This window comes from Ursus arctos, unplaced genomic scaffold, assembly GCF_023065955.2.
Source record: "Ursus arctos isolate Adak ecotype North America unplaced genomic scaffold, UrsArc2.0 scaffold_19, whole genome shotgun sequence".
In the NCBI taxonomy this organism is placed as follows: domain Eukaryota; kingdom Metazoa; phylum Chordata; class Mammalia; order Carnivora; family Ursidae; genus Ursus; species Ursus arctos.
This window is the reverse complement of record NW_026622863.1, coordinates 11098423-11113044: the sequence shown is the minus strand read 5'-3', so window position 1 is coordinate 11113044 and position 14622 is coordinate 11098423. Positions and strand designations below refer to the sequence as shown.

Genomic DNA, 14622 nt, shown 5'->3' with positions numbered 1-14622 from the left:
TCTCTCTAAAAATAAAACTACTAAATTGATCAACACTGTGCAATATTAAAATCATTTGTTATTAATAATCTACCTATTTCTAACAAAAATATAAATATCACAGATAAGTCAGACATTCTACTGCAATATATTACTATTCCCTACCATATTCACATTTCAAAAATCCACGTTTCTCTCTATTATGATCATTTCTAATTTCCCCTTACGTATATTGTTTTTCTTGAAACAGATTCACTTCTGGTATCTTTTGCCTCTACCTATTCCCTCCCAAACTTAAACTTATTGTAACTTTTGAAGTTTCTCTACCAGTTTCTCTTGGTTTGTGCATTATTTTTTAAATGCCCTTCCAAATAGTACAAGTTAAAACTGGAAAACTTTAATTATACTAACTCTTAATACATTAAAGGATTAAATATGGGATTAAATATGGGATTTCCTAATTAAAACTAGACATAATATTAGAAAAATAAGATATTTTCATGCCAAAACCTTTAAATATAAAAGGAGCAGAAATTTAACTTTCAAATTTCATTTTTGCTGCCTGCAAATAAAATGCAAAAATCACAAACATTAGTCACTGCTCTATTATGGCAAAAGAGCCCCTGTTATTTAATGGTTTGGACTGAAAGGAATCAGGATGTGACAATATAATTCAGTTTGGTGACTGCATTTAAAATGCTGAGAATTAATTTGTTTTACAAATTTGTATTAGTTCTAAATATCTACATAATGTATAAATTATTTCTTAAGAAAATGAAGATTTTCATAATAAAGGAATTCTTTACTGTGTACTTTGTGCGAGAAAAAAGAAAACAGATTAAACCCTTTATCTAAAATTTCACGTAAAGCCTTCAAAAATGATCAAATATTCCTGCAAAAATAATTCTAAACTGTCGCAGCCTTAGGTTATTTTTACCCCTGCATGCAAAAATTTAAATATAATACAAATATTAACATTTATTATATTTTATATTTTTAATGTATCCGATGAGCAGTCAAATAAAAACACCGATGATTAACGTACCCTTCTAGAGCAATTCCTTGGCCTTATAATTCTCTTGGAGCATTAATCCTCACCTGGCCTCTTTATTACATAAAGTAAGTCAGAAAGACAGTGAGGGAGTAGACCAGTAAGAGCTGAGAGCTGCTCATCGTTGATTTAAATGGTCTTGGTTTTCTTGTCATTCCGTTTAGTCCAAAGTTGTGGGTTTATTAGAAAGGATTGTATCTCACATTTCCAAACCATAAGGTGCCCGATGAAGTACAACTAAGAGGTAAGGCAATCTTACACAAGATTTCAAGGCACTTTCTGTAAAGAAAGTGAATTTGGAGCTGGCACAGAAATGGGTTTGGTTTTGTTTTCTTTTTTTCTCTTTTATGTATGAAATATTTTCCTATTTTAAATTCCTTTTACGATTATTAATGTACAAAAAGCTATGTTCACAGAACTGTAAAACACAGTAAATCTTGGAATATTTCCCAATTCATTCAGAAAAGGAAATAAGGTATACACAGTATCCAACAACTTAAAACTTCAGAGTGGGAGTAAATAATAACACACAAATCAAAAGTAAAAGATGAGACACACTGCACTTTGACAAAAAAAATTCAAAGGAATTAAATTTAATTCTTAACCAACTTACCCAATTTTTGCCTTCTCTTTTAACTTAGAACAAGTTTTTGTTCTTTTGCTCTCTTTGTCCTTTGGCTTGGATTTCATCCGTCTACCTTTCTTTTCCTCTTTTCCTTCAACTGAAGCACTAGGAAAGTTTTCAGGACTCATTACTCGTGGAATATTGCGTTCCCCACGTTCCTTTGCTTTTGCTATGGCCTCTGATATGATCCGATTCGCCTTTTCTTGCTTGCTTTCTGATTCCACTTTTTTCCTCTGCTTCTTCTCAGACATGATCCTCACCTGGGTATTCTGCAACTTAGTGTATGTCCCAGAACCATCACTCTTCTTGGAAGATGGAGGCTAGAGAAATCAGAATACTTTTTATACAACGTTTCAGAGTACACCTAAACAATTAACATGAATTACGAACGTTTAAAATTATGCGTAGAGTAAAATACATGAGCCAGTATGTGAGTGCTACAAACAAATTTAAAATTAAAACAGTTTGCTGATCTAGAAATTAGTGTAGGTATAAAATAAAAAGCTCAACTACGGCTTTTAAAAATGAAGGTTAAAGAAGGATAATGTAGATTCACTGATATTTTCACAGCGTTCTTGATTAGTTAGTTGATTCAAATTCTGTCCTGTAAATACTGTGTGCTTTTGAAATAAGTCTTTTCTTGCCTCCTCACTCCAGAACTCCAAAAATTATTAATAAATTTAAAATAGCAATTTTAATTTAGAATGACTACTCCTTAGTTGATTATAATTTTTAGAAATATAAAGCTTCTCTGCTTTACAAGAAATTAGAACTCGAACCTGAAAACATTTAGATCATTTTTTAATGGGCAATCTATGCAGCAACATAGCTAGTTAGTAAATAAACATTCCCATACTTAAAATTAGAGAAAGTTTTAGTTTTTCCGTGAAAGAGTTAAATGTGAATTTTTTCTCTTTCTATATCATCATTATTTTGCTCAAGCAATTCTGAAAAAAAACACCAAGTTTTACAGTTTTACGTTAAAATTATTAATATTTTAGCAATATCACAGGAAGCAAATCAACAGCATTTAAAAAAGAGTATCTTCTTCAAACACGCATTCATCCACATATACTTAGATCACAGTTTTGTTATGTTCTTACCCGTAAACATGCCTCTGACTATAGCAAAGGAAAAAACCACCAGGAATTTCCACACACATTTTCATGCTGATTCCAGTGTGTTTCACTGGATATCTTTTCTATACCTGCCTCATCAAAGGTTTCATAGCAGTGCTGCAGCACTGGGAAAGGAAGGAGGGCTTAGAACGCTCACTAAAATGCCACCTTAAGGCCTACAGGCTATAACAAATAACCAAGACTCGAGAAAACAGCAACAAGCTCAAGATGGCGATGCAGTACGACTCCCGCAGCAGCAGCCAGTAATAAGGAAGGTTATTCAATCCCATTAGCCTTTTAGCCCAAAGAACCCCTCCTCCTCCCACTCATTCAGGCTTTCACTTACCCTTCCTCTTGGCCTCTTCACTGAAGACATTTTTGGCGTCAGACAAAGGCTTGCCCTCTGCTTTTTCACCACCCCAGGCAGTGCTCAAGAAAAAAGCATTGAAAGAAGATTCCTAAATGGCCTATTTAGCAAGCTGCAACCTAGAGATGCACAACCCTCCACAAACACACATTGTGATTTATCAACACATTTCTGCCTTGGCAAGTTTATATCCACTGTTCATCCTATTTAGATATGAAAACGGCTGTAAACCCCTCCTAAAAAGCTGAGTTTCCTCAATAGCTGTAAGCAGATAGCCAGATTCCAACAAAGCACAGAAAGAAATGAATGCACAAAGCATCAAAATGCATCAGCATGAATATTAGAGATGTCGTTAAAAATACTGACTCCTTCTGCGGAAGTAGGCCAGCAGATGGTGCTACCAGTTATTATTCCATTAGACTCTGCAATTTAACCCCCGATGGACTGTTCTTCCCTCCATGTAACACATTAACTCTCGCTCTGCCACTTCCTGCAGTCAAGTTTTAAAAAATACACCTAAAACCTGATTTAAGAGCCCATCTGAAAACTAAAACTGTGGTGAAATGGCTTTATGTAGCTACCAATATTAACAGACAAAATCCGATGCAATTTTTACTGGAGAAACATACTTTTCTCCAGGATACCATGAAATACTGGAAGTAGGAAAATAGCCCACGAGCAGCAAAGGGTTAAAGAGCAGGTCATGCAAATGAACACAGAACAAGTGACTTCTCTTTAAGAAATTAGATAAGTTCTCTTCTGATTCTTCTAACAAACAGCTAACGATGTTGTTTTTAAGACAGACGAAGGAAACTATTTTCATTTAAATTCTAAAGAGAAGTTCAAGATTTCGATAACAACACAGGAAAGCTGCCTGTATGCCCACAGAGAATAAATAACGACACTTAACATTTTTTCCTTATATAAACCTGAAGAAAAACATTAATTTATTTTCCTAACACAAAAAACTCATAAAACCTTTACCCTTCATGTTCTATTTTAACTTAACTATGCAGTTTTTCAGATAAAATTTTAGTTTCAGTTGCTTGCTAAAAATAAATAACGAGTCCTCCTGAATTTCATCATCAATACAACTTTTCTTTCTATAAAAAACTGAGACTATTTTAATAAACAACGCCCTAACGTACCTAAAACAAAATTTACACTGCTTCAAAATTCAAGTTTACTTCTTTCATTAATACCATTTTTTTCAGTTGGTCCTGGCAAGTTATCTGATATTTCTATCAAAGAACATTTTTTGTTTCTTTCCTTTTAAGCACCAAAGGTCTCAAAATGGAGCAACATTACATGACCAATGTCCAGGAAAGACCAATGTGGACAGCAGGGGAAGAAATTAAAGTTTAGAGAACCTCTAATGACAAGGAAAGGATCTGACTGCCCTGAGAGGTTGTCTACATAAAAATCACAATAACCAATAGTAAGGGCTAACACTTTAAGTATTTTTCACATAATAACTCATTTAATCTGGAACAATAGGATAATGACAATAATGGAGAGAAGAGGATTAGCAAATGGTAGATACACTCTTATAGCAATATTACAAAATGCTAGAACAGCCTGAGCACAAGCAAAAAAAAGTCATAATGATAACAATAATAGTAAGAGCTAACACATATTTAATCCTTACTGTGTTCCAGGCACTATTCCTCATATTATATATTACATTAACTCAATCTTCAAAACAACGCTGTGAGGTATGTACTTACAGCTGAGGATACTGGGGCATGAAGAAGTAACTCCCCCCAGATCACATAGCTTCTGACTGATGAAGCAGGGATTAAAAGGCAAAGAACCTCATTATGAAAACCATGCTCCTAATCATATGTGGTTCAAATAGCATAATGTACACAGATTGATCTGAATACAAAAGAAGCCAAATGACTTTCTCAAAATTGCAGAGACACTGGATAAATATAGGATGAAACGAATCTTTTCCTGTGCTCTTTCTAAGATGTAGAAATCAACTAGATATGGGCAGGTGAAGAGCAGGAAGAGTCAATGCTTGGTTTCTAGACCAAGCACTGGTATAGGAGAAGGTAAAAGAAATAGGATATCTAGTCGAGAAAGGATGGGTATTATGTGTGTGATAAGTTTAAAAGCTCTAGTAACTGAAAATTTGAGACAGCATCCTCAGAGAGGTCAGGGCTGGAATGGAAGATGTCAACTCTCTTGCTGTTTTCTTTCAATATCCTTAACTCACTGACACTACCCTCAGAACCTAGGATGATTTCCAAAATATCTCACTTCTCCCATTAAAGCTTTTCAATAGATTCTATTACGTGACTCAAAATTCCAATTGTTTAACAGTAAATCTTAACAGTAGACAACAATAACAAAATCCATGGTCAAATATTTCTTCTGCTATCAGAACACAGTATTTTAAATTTATATTTCCACAGAACATCAATATTGAGGGGTTAAGTAACTAAACATTTTTAATGTAGGTCACTTCCCAATTCACACGTATATCACAAACACACAAAAAGATGCTACAGTCCTTCTCTTTTCCTTATATAAGCAGTCATAAAATTGTCAAGTCTAGTTAATTGTATTTTGTTCTATTTTCCTTCCCATCCCACAGCTCCTGCTGTATCAACTTCCCACTTATTATGGTTACACTGTAGTTATACAGAAAAAATCTTCCTTATCTGTAGGAAATATATATTAGTCTTTGGTGGTGATGAAACATCAGGTCTGCAATCTACTCTCCAACCCTTCACAAAGTGAAAGAATTTCTTTGTACTTCACTTGCGATTTTTCTGTAAGTTTTTCATAGTTTCAAAATATTTTTTTTAAACACAAGTTGATTAAAAATCAAATATAAAGACAAAGGTCATACTCCCCAAAAACCTCTATGGTAAATGACAAAAACAATACTTTAAAAAGAAGGCATATATATTAATATCATATCTAAATTTTTATAAAACAAAGAAGTCACAGCAAAACATAAAGATGATTTCATACGTGATATATTAGTTATGTTGATAGCAACTGAAAGGAATATATGGAAGACCTGGTATATCATATTTCATTATTGGGGAAACTCAAGGATTTACACTATGAGTGTTTTTCAAACCACAGGTCATGACCTAATAGCAACTCATGATATAAATTTAGTGGGTCCAGACCAGCACTAAAAAAAATGAAATAGAACAGAATAAAAAAGTATGGTTTCTAGCGTTTATGAATGCTACCTGTTACAAAATTAAAAAGTTTTCATACCCGCGTTACATCTTTTTCCCTCATGAGAGAAAAAAGCAAAGAGATTTGTCCAAGAAATTAGATGTGTTAAAATCTTGAGGGGGAGGGGCGCCTGGGTGGCACAGCGGTTAAGCGTCTGCCTTTGGCTCAGGGCGGGATCCTGGCATTGTGGCATCCAGCCCCACATCAGGCTCCTCTGCTATGAGCCTGCTTCTTCCTCTCCACTCCCCCTGCTTGTGTTCCCTCTCTCGCTGGCTGTCTCTATCTCTGTCGAATAAATAAATAAAATCTAAAAAAAAAAAAAAAAAAAAAATATCTGAGGGGGAAGTCAGATCTCTCCTCTCTTGGTGGAATGATTTTCCCACATACTCACCCAACCCACACTGGGAATTTGTCCATTTCAAATATTTTAGTGGCATACAAATAATTTAGATTATTGAATTACCAGTGTGTGGACAGGAATGGAAATTACAAACTTCCAAAAAGAAGGGGAGAATAATCACACGGCTACTATACATGTACTATAGAATCCAGTCTCCTCTACTGGGGGAATGTTCTATTTCATATATATTTTTATTTTTATTTTTATTTTTATTTTATTTTATTTATTTATTTATTTATTTATTTATTTATTTATAGTGAGTGAGCACAAGTGGGGGGTGGGGGGGGCAGAGGTAGAGGGAGAAGCAGACTCAGCTTGGGGCTTGATCCCAGGACCCTGGGATCATGACCTGAGCTGAAGGCAGACGCTTAACTGACTGAGCCACCCAGGCGCCCCTATTTCATATATTTTAAAGTAATATGAAAGAATGAAAGGTCTCAAATATTAAAACAGATAAAATTACTTAGAATAAAACACAAAATAAGGAATTTTCAACAACACAGATAAAACTGCATGATGGCTAAAAATCTTCCAACCTTTCTCTGGAGAGAGGACTGTTAGGCTTCAGGCCCAGGGGGTGGAGGTAGACGGAGGGTCCAATAGAAGACAAGATAAAACAGAAAGAGATAACAAGCCGTGAGCGAAAACGAGTGTTACTGCCTAGAGAGACAATGCAGAAATAACAGAAGAAAACCAACCGGGAAACCTCAAAACACTAAGTTCAAGGAACTAGCAGATGAAGAGGAGCTAATGAAGGAAAACAAAGAGAAACTACAAGAATGGTAAGTTGAGTATCAGCAAAAGAACAGTGTCGTGGAAGCCAAGAGGACAGAGTTAAAAATTCTGCAGTCAAAAAAAGTAAATATATTGGGGTGCCTGGGTGGCTCAGTCATTAAGCGTCTGCATTCGGCTCAGGGTGTGATCCCAGTGTTCTGGGATCGAGCCCCACATCGGGCTCCTCAGCTGGGAGCCTGCTTCTTCCTCTCCCACTCCCCCTGCTTGTGTTCCCTCTCTCGCTGGCTGTCTCTCTCTGTCAAATAAATAAATAAAATCTTAAAAAAAAAAGTAAATATAGTAATTTGATATTATAAATAAAACTTATAAGGCATTTTAGTTCTCTTAAATTGTTTATGGTAAGTCAGTGTGCTAGTTTTTAAACTCTTTAAGAAGTGTTATATTAGGGGCGCCTGGGTGGCACAGAGGTTAAGCGTCTGCCTTCGGCTCAGGGCGTGATCCCGGCATTATGGGATCGAGCCCCACATCAGGCTCCTCTGCTATGAGCCTGCTTCTTCCTCTCCCACTCCCCCTGCTTGTGTTCCCTCTCTCACTGGCTGTCTCTACCTCTGTCGAATAAATAAATAAAATCTTTAAAAAAAAAAAAAAAAAGAAGTGTTATATTAGCTACTTAAATATTCATATAAAACCAACCTTCTAAAAACAATAAATTTATAGTTAATCTTAGCAATATGTGTCAAACATTAATGTGCTGACTTCTTTTGGTTTTTATTTATTGCATAGAACATTTTTTCCACAAGCTACCAATAAAGATCTGCTTTTAAAGAGAAAAGAAGGGGAAAAATTGACCCAAGAGCAAATTATAATCTGTCAAAAGTCTTTTTCTGAGTTTTACCCTTAGATCTATTTTCAGAGTTTTTGATGGAAACAAAGCAGTTATTTTACTCTGCTTTTCTTCACATCCGTGAAGCGCCACGTTCACAAACTAAAAGGCCTACTCTCATCTTGTGACTTGTACTATACCCAGGTCTCCACTTTTAGCTAACCATGACATTCCTTTCTTTTTTTACATTGATACTGAACTATACATTGATAAGGTAATACTATTAAAAGTACTGCCTTAATTTTAGTCATCCACATAGCAATTCAGGCAAACAGTACATATTCACAAAAGCTATATTTTTCTAAATACAAATTTGTTTTATGACTTATAGGAAATACGGAGAGAGGGGAACATGTTAGAGGACCTCATGGGGGTGTAATCAGCAAAATCCAGAATGTGGGAAACTCTAAAGACAAATGACTTAATCTCAACAAAGGATAAAAAAAAAAAAAAAAAAAAAAAAGAGAGACTTAAGACTAAATGATAAAAGAGAGAGAAAAAAAGGGATTCTTAAAATACATATCAACCAAATGTAATGAGTAGCCCTTGTTTTGATAGGGACCTGAAAAAGTCATTGTAAAAATTGTAAAAATAGGGGCGCCTGGGTGGCACAGCGGTTAAGCGCCTGCCTTCGGCTCAGGGCGTGATCCCGGCGTTCCGGGATCGAGTCCCACATCAGGCTCCTCCGCTATGAGCCTGCTTCTTCCTCTCCCACTCCCCCTGCTTGTGTTCCCTCTCTCGCTGGCTGTCTCTCTCTCTGTCAAATAAATAAATAAAATCTTTAAAAAAAAAAATTGTAAAAATACATTTATTAAACTACTAAGGAATTTTAACTTTGGCTAGATATTTGATTATGAAGCAATGATAATTATTTCTTAGGTATAAAACTGATTTTGCAGTGGTGTTTTAAAGACAAAAATTTTTGTCTTTTAGATATATAAGTTGAAATATTTACAGATGAAGTAATATGATTGAGATGTGCTTCAAAATAATCCATGGAGGGGGTGCTCGGTGGCTCAGTAGTTTAAACATCTGACTCTTGATTTCAGCTCAGATCATGATCTCAGGGTCTTGGGATGGAGCGCCATGTGGAGCCCCATGCTCAGGAGGGAATCTGCTTGAGATTCTCTCTCTCCCTTTTCCTCTACCCCTCTCCCTACTCACTCTTTCTCTCTCAAATAAATAAAATCTTAAAAAAAAAAAAAAATCCATGGAGGAGGTGGGAATGACAGAGGATCATATAGATGAAACAGTGCCTATAACTGATTGCTGTTGTACCTGAGTGATGCCTACTCTACTCTGGTGTACACTGAAATGCTTTGTAATAAAGAAATTTAAAAAGTTATATTCTGGGAATAACAAGTAGCTTGGCATAACAAGAAAAGCAGGTGCATGTAGAAGAATGATAAGCAACAAGGACTGAAAGGCAATGGGTTAGATTATCAAAAGTGTTATAAGCTACGCTAAAATATCTGGACTTCATGCTGAAGGACTGAGGGAATCAATAAATGATTACATATAGAGAAGGGTATCCAATTTTTAGATTTAGGGTTGCTAAGTGGTTTCAATAAAAATACCTGAATACTCGATGAAGATCTTTATTTATTTATTTATTTTTGAAAACTTTTATTTATAAAAAGGCCATACACGATAACAAGTAATATTTAACCTTTCATGTGAGTGTGTGTTGCTTTTACAATGCTGTATTATTTAAAAGTTCACCTCTTTTATTTTAAAAACATCAAAGCACAAAACCTCACAAAGTTTACTACTTACTTGGCAACATTAAATATACTGCATTCATCAGTCCATAAATTAGGCATGACACTACAAGCTATGCTCAGCATAATGTTGTGATTTAGGGAATAGGCTCTGGAGTCAGCCAGCCCCGGGTTCTAGTCCCAGTTTCATCATTTACTTGGGCCTCGGCTTCCCCATCCGTAAAATGGAGATATAACAGTATCTACCTTGTAATACTAGGGCTGTAGTGAGGCCCAGCAGAAAATGTGCTTACTGTGGTGTCTGGCAAATAAACCCTCAGAGATGTTAGGTATTCTTGTTGTTGCTGTGATGTGACACTCTGCCCGTCTCAGTGATCATTCAGATCAGGGGTATACGATGTCAGTATACCTTATTACTTACTAGGGATATTGACTTTGATTGCTTGGTTAACGTGGTGTCCACCATGATTCTCTACTACAAATCTCTCCTTTTATAATTAATAAGTATCTTATGAGACTAAACAAATATCTTGTTTCTCATATACATTTGCCCAGTAATTTTAGCATGCATTGATGGTTCTTGCCTGTAAAAATTATTGTGATATTTGCCTAATGCAAATTTTCTATTCCTTTCATTCCTCCCACATTTTCTATTGGAATTCTATTGTAAATAAAGCTGTCTCTTCTCCCTATTTATTCATTCAATTATTTACATAAAGCATATACTATACTATATATAGTATAGACTCATGGATATTTATTATAATCTGGTTATAATCTGGTACTATGATTATTTACTTGTTCAAATTGTCCCAGCTTTGGCCATTTAGAATATGTATGGCCATTGCCAGGTAACAATTCAAAATATCACACCAATAAAAAAATTAAAATATTATAGATAAGTATCACTTTGGTAAATAATATTAACTTCCCACAGCACTTTTTCTAAAATGCTTCTTAGGGGAAAAATTTTTAAAAAGAAGTGTTTTGTTTTTTTTTTTTAAGTTAATTTATTTAAGTAATCTCTATAAACAACGTGGGGCTTGAACTCAGGACCCTGAGATCAAGAGCCACACGCTCTTCTGATTGAGCCAGACAGGCATCCTACAAAGAAATTTTTTTAAAGACTTCTTGAATATGTTAATTTACAAACCATTTTACAGCCCCAAAGCTTCCACAATTTCTGGTGTTTTTTCTTATTTCATTTCACAATATTCCCATGTGGTTAAAAATAAGATCAAATATGACTTCTAACTGGAGATGAAAGAGATCAGGCACAGATGGGACAAGTACATGTCTATCTCACTGGAACAACAGCAGAGTTCAACTCTTAAAAAAAAATCATTTTGCTAAGTATTGCCTACCATTCCCACATAGGTGACAATTGATCCAAAGTTCATAAAGCATTGAATTTATGATATTCTGTTAGGAATCAGAAACCTTTCCAATTTCCAAAGCAGTTTATCAAGTGGCCATTGTTGGTTTTTCCCCAGCCTGAGAGACTGGAGTGTGGTGGTGGCATTCTGACAAGACCCAAAGGTGAAGTACACTCTTACAGCCTCCACAGGTCCTGATAAAGCAGAAGGGCAACAGTGTAAGCAAATTAACCACGCAGTTACATAATTGGCTTGATAACACTAACCACCACAATCTCAATGCTTTTGGCAGCGTTTCTGAATGTATCAATAAAATAAATACCAAGGAAAACACCTCTTTCATGTCTTTTAAAGGGGAAATTGAGAGTCAGTTATGTTGAAAGACACTTAGTTTTTGTATACACTGCATTATGAAAAACGAGTGTTAATTTTCAGAATTCTGAGATAATTTCTAAAAAACTATTAGAATACTCAAGTGATTATTAACAAACATAAATGATGTGAGGGGAGGCTAACACAAATACATTTGTAGTAAGGACAATAAGGCATTTAAACCTGATCTACAGTTGTAGGCAAAAGAAATATAATTTTATTAGATGTCGAAGAGCAGCTAGATACAAAAAGTCAAAGCATTTTAAAAATCACAAAGTTTATGTAATTTTGCCATATTAAAATTTCACCTTGCAGAATGCAAAGTAAGTAATGAGAGAAACTGCATCTGTGGATGTAATTCTAACCACCAGAAAACAAATTACTCATGGAAGCAGAAGTGATGAGAACTGTATGAGAACGCTAAACAGGCCCTTCTGGGGTCCACGACAGCCTAGGCATAGCAGTTGTGTGTCACTGACTTTATAAAGATAGAACTTTTAAAGTTAAAGAAAAAAAAAGGTATCATCATATGACCTGAAACTACAAAATGATGGACAGATCAGTAAGGTAGGAAATGTAGTACCTCAAGTCAGGACTCGAAAACAAAATTCCAATACTATGAGCAGAAGTGATTCTAAGAGGGGAAAAAGTGTCTCTGAAAGTATTGGTTGCAGCCATTCAGATTTCAAGGAGCAAAAAACAGAATTAGTAACAACATGAGAGGCACTGACATGTAAGAACAGTGTTGTGAAGTCCACAACGACTTAAGGTTTGATAAATGACTAAGGGCAATTAAAAATGTTCCACTGGCTGTTTTGAACAAGAACAGCTAGGATCTTGCAGGCACCGTGTGTGAGGGTAGGATGGATAGGAAAGGGAGGGGAGGGGAGGAGGGGAAAGATGACAGAGAACATAATTCGGACAGGAAAGGGTGTCATCCTGATGTTGAGTCTGAACCTGGTGGAGTCATGCTACATTTAAGAATAGGAAGAAGCAGACCTAGTCCTGTCAAGTGAGCCCTTCCAAAACTTCCAACTGATTCTACTTCCTCAGCTTGCGCTAACCCCTCCAAATGAGTATTTTTGGTTTAAATTTGTGAACTGGTGCCATCTGGTCAGTCTCCTGGGTTCCTACTGGCCTTTCATTTCAGCCTAATCTCTCTTCAGCCACCCTACCATTAGTTCTTAATTAGCCTCCCTCTTAGTGCGCACCCAAAAATGCTGATTAAAAAAAAAAAAATCTTATGAGGCTGAATCTATAAATGGGCATGCTTGCACACATACACAAAACAACTACTTAAGTAAAAAATAAATGGTACATGCCTGAACAGCAGCTCATGTGAAAAATACCAGGGAATTTTAGCTCACTGTAAACGAAATGAGTGTACGGTGTAATGAGCTTGCCAAAAAAGCAAATTCAATCTTAGACTGCACAAACAGAAATGTGGTATAATGAACAAGATAATTACAGTATACTCTAGTTTCACCAAGAGAAATTTATTCTGCTTTGGGTTTAAGAGAAACATGAGCTAGATCACTCATACAAGACATATTATTTGAGTACATACTACCTGCCAGACATTGTTACATGTGCTGGGAATAAAAGAGTGAACAAGATGACGAAGTTGCTGCTCTGATGTAGCTAAGATTTTAGAGAGGGAGTGAAGAAAATAGGAGAAACATTGGGTAAAGGTAAAAGCTATGCAGAGAATGAAAACAGGATGATGTGATTAGAAGTGGGAGGGTGATCATTTTAGAGGGGGTTCAGGGAAGGTCTAACTGAGGAGGCCATTTATACTGAAATCTGAATGAAAAGAAAGACTAGCCAAGCAGAGACTGGAGGAAAGATGAATCAGAAATCATCTTAAGCAGGTATGAGAAATTAGCTACAAAGCAAAATGAACGACATACTGGTTTTATGTCTTCGTAAGTTGCCCTACTGAGTAACATTACTACTAGCCATACTATACTTCCCAGGGTGTTCATCTAGAGACTGTCCTATGGAAATGCGTACCTTGCACCTCAATTCCTCCTCAGATATCAGGTCCTACGTTTCTAAGCTGATTCCTTCTAGTAATAGGTTATCATTATTCTCGAGGGTCTCATTGTTTAAGACAGTGTTTTTGAACTGTGAGCTGAAATCTCATTTTCAGTCATTAATTCAGTGAATAGGCATTAACATTCTTTATAAGGGAAATAGACCAGTGTTTTGTAAAATGTTGCTTATATCTTAATAGACATACATCCCTACAAATACACAGTCCACAGACGTTTTATAAACAGACACTTCTAAACCCGGTCCCAGTCAAAGAAGTTTGAAAAACGTTGTTATAAGAGGTTGACGAATGTTTCAATTTCATTTCATAGGAGAGTTCAACCCAGACTATTACTTTGGTCTATTGTATTTTGGAGGGGTTGACTAACAGAATCAAAGAAACAAAATCCTAAACCTAAACTAGGAAGTAAGCTCTGTAGAGCACGGACTATGTCCATGCATACCTGGAGACCAACAAACTATGTATCACACAGAATAAAAAACATCTGATGAAGGAAGGAAAGGGTAAAGGCTGAATAAAGTTCAAAAAAACTTGTTTTTCTTTTTTTTTTTTTTTTTAAGATTTTTTTATTTATTTACTCAACAGAGAGACAGTCAGCGAGAGAGGGAACACAAGCAGGGGGAGTGGGAGAGGAAGAAGCAGGCTCCCAGCCGAGGAGCCCGATGTGGGACTCGATCCCGGAACCACCAGGATCACGCCCTGAGCCGAAGGCAGACGCCCAACGACTGCGCTACC

At 35.9% G+C, this 14622-nt stretch overlaps 1 protein-coding gene across 18 annotated transcripts in view; it reads right to left on the bottom strand.

The window, feature by feature from the left end:
• Positions 1 to 14622, bottom strand: part of CHD9 (chromodomain helicase DNA binding protein 9) — a 212483-nt gene that overhangs the window by 92827 nt on the left and 105034 nt on the right. For 15 of the 18 annotated variants that reach the window (XM_026494743.4, XM_026494741.4, XM_048224064.2 and 12 more), the window contains one exon: positions 1644 to 1975. In XM_026494743.4, the coding sequence (XP_026350528.1) occupies positions 1644 to 1975 (332 nt within the window). Of the gene's footprint in view, positions 1 to 1643; positions 1976 to 3119; positions 3970 to 14622 lie in introns of those variants that run through there. The other 3 variants (XM_026494753.4, XM_026494752.4, XM_048224071.2) reach the window with 3 other exon arrangements.